Here is a 6,515-nt window from a genome sequence, read left to right as displayed (position 1 = left end):
CCAGGGCCATAGATACACGATATCGAAAACTCAGGTAATTCAACATACAAGCTGTCTGCGACTGACCTGCCTGCGCCTTGGCAAAGGAGCTCATGGAGGCACATTCAAACGCCAAAGCTCTCCTCATCACTCGGGGCGTTGATTCATGGAATACCTCCGTCATGAAAAGTATCTGGTGGCGTGCCACCGATCTGGAACATCGGCTCACTTCCAACTACAGCTGGGCAGCCGGCATGTACTACCCCATGCTTCAGAAATTCTTCGACATATGCTTCACAGGCGATTTTCCCAACAAGGGGAAACAGATCTACCTGAACCATGTTGAAGGGGTACGCAACCTTGCCCAGAAGGAACGATTACTCTAGCACAAAGTCGGCGAAAGCTAGGGCTCATATGCCAGCTCCTGGGGGTAATCTCCCGGCCACTGGGCTTCTTCTCATCCTTCATATCAATATTCCAGGCCTGATTTCCAAGATTCAGAATGTTCTGTGGATTTGCCTAAAGATCTAGCGGAAAATACTCATGAATATGAACCTGAGGAGAGTATGAACAATACACGCCAGCATAGGGGCGTACTCCCGTCTTGCAGAATCAGGGCGTCGAACGTTTTGTGGACGCCATTGGCGCAAGCATTTTTCGATTTCCAGATGGCGTGAGTTGGGGAAAAAGGAGAAACGAACCGACTGGACTTGTGGATTCTAGCCCGAAAATTTCTACCCCATAGAGTATTTAACAATTGCTGGCTTCTTTATCTGTCCACACCACGCTAGATACGGCAGATCTCTCGAGCCCACCGCAGAAATTTTCTGTTCATTTTCACAGGAGGCTCTGGAATGCTACTACAAAGTGTAGGCCTCGCAACATCGATTATAGATTATAGGGATCATTGGCATGGGTACAATTCCCGATATTCCCTCTCGCCTATGCGCTGGTGCCTTTCATCTCGTCAAGTCCACCTACATCTCTACCACCAGTGCAAGCCATGGCATTTTGTGTGGATGTCGGTTGTTGTAGTGCTATTCTTGCAGGTCTTATCAAGAACCTTCACGCTCCCAACATCCATTATTCTGCTGAACAATTGTTCACCACATCCATCATTGCTGGCTACATGGCATTGCGCAATCAGTGTCATCCGCATCTCGCACGATTGGGCCGGTTTTTGCCTGGTCATAGTACTGTCTGAGGCTCGAAATTAGTATAGTAGGATTGGCGTGGTGGCGAGTGGCATTTTTGTCATGTCTTGGATGTGCAGCAACGTTACGGCTTTGTGAGGGGACGGACCATGAAATAATCCTTCTTGCGAAGCAACAGCAGGGGCTCCTTGCATGCTCACTCCATTGGCTTCGTCCGCTCGGGTACAGAAGCCATCCCAGAAGGGTTGTCCGTGGGTCCTACAGCGATTTGGCCCAATGTTTTTGTTTTGGGGCGTATTGCATGCGTGTCCACCTTTACGCTACATACGCGGATATAGAAATATCTGCCTCGTGCGGTGTTCTTGGAAACGCCGCGTAGGTTGATATAGAGATTGGTATCAATCATACACAAATTTAGCATTCACGTCAGGATAATCTTGAGTTAGCGGCACTAATATTTAAGTGAATCAATGAAAATACTGGAATACCTGCGTGTAGTTGAAATGGTGTGCGGTATTGTGTAAGAGCCGCCTCGAATGTTATAACAGTTTCATTATCATACACTGTATGTTCACCTGGAAAGAAGTTCTGCATATGATATATAGAATAGAGAGAGGCGTAAGAACACAAGTCTTTGCACGCACTAGAAAATTTAAATGGAAACCTCAATACTCAAACCCAAATAAACCTGGTCCTTACACCATAGATTATGGGGTCTTGATGCCTAGCTCAGTTTTAGATATCAAGCCCCTAAACCCACCCAAAGTGTTTGGGCCCAAAGTGTTTGGGGCTTTGCCGACTGGTAAGTAACACGAGTACAATGTAAACTTCTAGCTGTTTTGTTCTCTCAAAACATATAATCTCATTTGATGGCGATCACCGAGTTGGCGTGTCGTATTGAATATACACGGATTTGAACATGCGCCAATACGCAGTGTTTTTCTACGGTGAACCCTGGTTTTGCACCACAATATAACAACATCCTTCGGCAGCCAGCCATGTTGGACAGCAACCCTCCAATGCAGCTTCGGAGTTGTTCCTCGCGACATTACAACGTTTCGTGCTCAAGTTCGGGATGTGGCAGCACATTTTATATGCGCCTGTACTTTGCTTTGCGGGAGTAATCTAAAATTGTCTCCAACCCCTGAACCCATTGAACGAAGACTTGTTTGAGAGATGGCAACTCGTTGGGTGTCCTCCAGGATGTTCAACCGAAACTGTCGCGGGACCTTTAAAGGGAGAAAATTCACCACCATTGTTTTTGACATGAGTACTGTATGAAGTGACTATTGACAACCTGCCGATTACCAATCGCGTTTCTGTTCTGCCTTTGTGGAAACGAATACACTAAGTGCAGGGCTATACCCGGGTTGAAAAAACAATAGAAAACTCCAGCTCTTGAAAAATCCAACCATTTTCTGTTTCCGATGTGCCCTGTTTTGCGTACTCAGATATCCATTATTCATTCATTCTCGAGTTGTTGGGTGCTGAACTGAAGCTTGTCCAAGGCAATGCACAGAGCCAGATATCAGTTTTTCTTGCTTCTCGAGCCTCTTTCCAGCAACGTCAATGAGATGGACTTCAGAAGCCACACAGATAGTCGTTTGTGTTGTGCTCAGTTCTCTTCAAATTCTATTTCGATGTGGCTACCGATTGCTCGCAAAGTGCGATATGATCAAGTCTTCAAATCGATCATGGGGCCCCGACGATAGCTGGATGGCATTCGCATTATTCCCCCTCATATGTCGTACTGTTGCTATGATCAGGGTTTTTGGTCTGAGACTCTCTCCGTCAAGAGATGACCAAGCGTTATCACAAAAACTCCTCTTGGTCGGTCGCGTATTCTATGCTCTTTTGTGAGTTTTCTTTCCCTTCCTCTTCATCTAGCTGGATATTGAATTTACTGGACCTGGGCAAGATATTAGTAAGTGGAAAGATGGTTTAAATTCTATTTATATCCTCTAATGTTTGTCTTATTTCAGTCTCTGGTCCATGAAACTTTGCTTGCTACGATTCTACAAGAGACTGGAAACTGGATCCAACAAAGTCCATTACTCTCTCCAGTTCCTGCGGGCTTTCATTGTGTCAACTTTCTTTGCTACCCTGGTAGCGACATTGTTTGAATGTCAGCCATTGTACATGTAAGACGTCCACTCTCTCAATTATTGGATAAACCATACTGATAATAGCTTCCATGTAGGTTTTGGAGTCATGAACACCTGCACCGTAAGTGGACTCGAAATTGACATCATCGGACCTGGCCCATTTTAGGTCATATCTAAACCTGTTACCCCAATTTAGATCCATGTCGGAAAGGCATGGCTGATTTGCTCACAATGGGCACCTTGAATATCGCAACCGATCTTGCTTTGATTCTTTTCCCCATCCCAATGCTCTGGAGAATGACATCCCTTGATTTTCAAGCGTAGGTACTGAAGTTCATGACCTATTGAAGAACTCCAATATCGTTTAATTTTTCTAATTCCTGTATAGAAAGTTGCAATTAACCCTTTTGTTCCTAGTCGGAATATTGGTTGTTGCAATTACGGTTACGCGGCTGCCTCTTATATTGAGTCAATCGGTGGCTCAGTCAACACGTTCTCTAGTACGTATTCCATCTGTTCGGAGAATTGGACATTAGAACGTATCAGATGCTAACGGGAGGAACTATAATTTGGCGAGACTGCAGTGGGCATCCATTGAAATTGTCTGCTCAAGCGTTGTTGCCAATGCTTCATTTTACTATGCCATTTGGCAAGGATCATTTCGATATCAGGCCCACCCCGCAGCCTCCGAAAACTTATCTATACCATTTCGGCTTTTACCTTGGTCTAGGAATGAAATCGATAGCAGGCCCAGCCCCCCGTGAGCCAAACGAGGGCTGCATCAATCCACGATTCAAATATCTTAGAACCGAAACCTCGTTATTGATTAGCAATATTCCTGGTCTTATATCCAAGATGTCGTGTTGACGTACGAAACAGGCAGCTGCAGCAAATTTCCCGCAAGGGATTACACCATTCACTCATTGTGCTATTTCTGAATCTACTCTTCCAATGGCGAAAAATTTCTGTCAGCGCCCACGCCCCTGACAATCCCACCCCCTTGGTGAACGTAAAGGGATCATAGCTAACCGATTCGCTCTGCATCTGCCACGAAACATCAGTGTAGAACAACAACAGTCCATTAACATTCACCCTGGACAGCCCTCAAAGCAATCTGTCAACAATTCTCTCATTGCGCACAGGGGCTCATGGGAATGATATTATGACAATATCACTTTGGGTGTCACCTATTTTGGCAACTTCCCATGCGTTCCACAGGTGCGTAGCATATTCGGAAGCCTTTCCGATGTGCGCAGCGGTTCACTTTCCAATGAATTGTGGCAGGCTGGATATACCAAACTTCACTCCCAAGCTTGCATCAGATGTTCTCTGGTCCCTCCAGTTGGTTACGAAGATATAGTAATGAAATTGTTTCCAAGTCAGAAAAGAAACGCCGGATGTACGCGGATGGACCTAGAACCATCCGCGCTCGGATGCTTCTCTAATACAATTTGGCATGCTCTATCTACCCTACCTACCACAAGGCGAAAATCACCTTACATATACTTTCATGGCTCAAAGACCTTCCAGAAAATTCGGCCACGCTTTATCCTCACAACTGGTGCCACAGAAACACGAAATTTATTACTTAGGACATATTCTTGGTTGCCTGCATTGACGCTATTTTCCGGACGATTTGTTTCCGTGGCTCTGTCGAATTAGGAATATCTCTCGTTGTGCCACTTTTTATGTGTGACAAAAACTGTTCTAGCACTAATTACACTACACTCATTCTAGCCGTCGGTTCAAATCAATTGTGTTCCAGACTCCTCACACTCCATCCGTCAACAGCTTAACTCCAATCTCTATCACGGTGAAGTTTAATGCGTTCCAATTATGATTTCTGCAAACATTTGTTCGTTCCGTAATGGAAATATTATATTTTTGTGTCCTATTCTCTTATGTTCTTATGCAAAATGCATTCATACTTATGGAGTGCCCGGAGGGCAAACGATAAGTGACGAGCATTCATTCAGGGCTTTTATGGGCTGAATATGCCTACATATTCCTGGAATCGCCAAATCTTTGAGCAATCCTGTCGGCTATTGAATTCATGAAACTTTGTTCCTATCAAAATAAGTTACATCCTTTTATTTTTATTTTTATTTATTTTTATTTTTATTTTTTTTTTTTTTTTTGAGATGGCAAAAGACGCAGACGTTGAGAAAGGGTCCTCGAGAGGGCAACAAGGGTATATTGCCGATAATACCCTTATACATGAATTGGAAATCATCAATATCGACTATTCTGGCGCAAGAACAACATCAAACCAGGATGAAGTCGATCTTGTCAGGAAACTAGACAAATGGATAATGGTAATAAACACATATCTTGGCTACAACACACAAAACTGCTAATATATCTTACATCTCAGCCAACTCTTTGGGTTATGTACTGGCTTAACTACCTCGATCGAAACGCAATTGGCAAGTTTTTTGATCCTTAGTATCAAGCTCAGAAGCAAGAGGGTTTGGACGATAGATCGCCCCTGGTAGAACTCAGACTTACGTTGCCGCGCGATAGCCCTCGCCCGCGTAGATGATCTCGAGCAGGATCTCAATCTCAAGGGGAGCGGTAAGACAGCTAGTTCCATTTTATTGTATCATTTGCTCACAGATTTTCCCAGAATACAACACATGCATTTCTATCCTCACCGTGGGATACTTGATTGGGCAGATACCTTCGAACATGTACCTCACACGGACTAAGCCATCGTATTACATATCATTCTTCATGGCTCTCTGGGCCATTGCTTCTGGCCTGACAGCTTTAGCAAAGGATTTCAAAGGGCTTTTACTAACACGCTTCTTTCTTGGTGTCCTGGAGGCTCCGTATTATCCTGGTGCGCTATATTTGCTATCAATCTTCTATACACGTAAGGAGATTGCTACCCGGATTTGCATCCTTTACACTGGTAACATACTAGCCACCGCATTTGCTGGTTTAATCGCTGCCGGGATATTTGCAGGAATGGATGGGCGGTCTGGCATCAAAGGATGGCAGTGGCTCTTCATTTTACTAGGAATCACCACCTTTCTGGTTGCTTTTGGATCAGCATTCACACTCCCAGATGACCCACTAAATACCAGATGGCTGACTCTGAAGGAACGCGAGCTTGCTCACCGTCGCATTGTCAGCGATACTGTTGACCAACAATCCCAAACTACAATTTGGACAGGGCTCAAAGAGGCAATCAAGGACTATCGCCTATGGATATTTGCCTTGATGCAACACCTCCCATTCAGTCAAATGGGTTCAAGTATTCTTCCCTACAGTG

At 44.6% G+C, this 6,515-nt stretch overlaps 4 protein-coding genes across 4 annotated transcripts; 2 read left to right on the top strand and 2 right to left on the bottom strand.

Annotated features, from left to right (window-relative positions):
- Window positions 1-92: 92 nt before the first annotated feature.
- Window positions 93-365, top strand: HCAG_06723 (predicted protein; the record flags this gene model as incomplete). Its single annotated transcript, XM_001539068.1, has 1 exon — window positions 93-365. One exon carries the CDS (start codon window positions 93-95, stop codon window positions 363-365), a length of 273 nt encoding a protein of 90 aa, XP_001539118.1.
- A 599-nt stretch (window positions 366-964) lies between these two features.
- HCAG_06722 (predicted protein) lies at window positions 965-1,539 on the bottom strand (the record flags this gene model as incomplete). The annotated part of the gene is made up of 2 exons (XM_001539067.1): window positions 965-1,163; window positions 1,334-1,539. 2 exons carry the CDS (start codon window positions 1,537-1,539, stop codon window positions 965-967), a joined length of 405 nt encoding a protein of 134 aa, XP_001539117.1.
- A 1,265-nt stretch (window positions 1,540-2,804) lies between these two features.
- Window positions 2,805-3,836, top strand: HCAG_06721 (predicted protein; the record flags this gene model as incomplete). Its single annotated transcript, XM_001539066.1, has 5 exons — window positions 2,805-2,989; window positions 3,334-3,359; window positions 3,435-3,558; window positions 3,656-3,738; window positions 3,823-3,836. 5 exons carry the CDS (start codon window positions 2,805-2,807, stop codon window positions 3,834-3,836), a joined length of 432 nt encoding a protein of 143 aa, XP_001539116.1.
- A 1,060-nt stretch (window positions 3,837-4,896) lies between these two features.
- Window positions 4,897-6,252, bottom strand: HCAG_06720 (conserved hypothetical protein; the record flags this gene model as incomplete). Its single annotated transcript, XM_001539065.1, has 8 exons — window positions 4,897-4,960; window positions 5,013-5,081; window positions 5,241-5,305; window positions 5,509-5,535; window positions 5,585-5,588; window positions 5,747-5,821; window positions 5,933-5,942; window positions 6,162-6,252. 8 exons carry the CDS (start codon window positions 6,250-6,252, stop codon window positions 4,897-4,899), a joined length of 405 nt encoding a protein of 134 aa, XP_001539115.1.
- Between the last annotated feature and the right edge of the window lie 263 nt (window positions 6,253-6,515).

This window comes from Histoplasma capsulatum, genomic scaffold, assembly GCF_000149585.1.
Source record: "Histoplasma capsulatum NAm1 scaffold_6 genomic scaffold, whole genome shotgun sequence".
NCBI classification, from domain to species: Eukaryota; Fungi; Ascomycota; class Eurotiomycetes; order Onygenales; family Ajellomycetaceae; genus Histoplasma; species Histoplasma mississippiense.
This window is presented reverse-complemented; position numbering and strand designations above follow the sequence as displayed.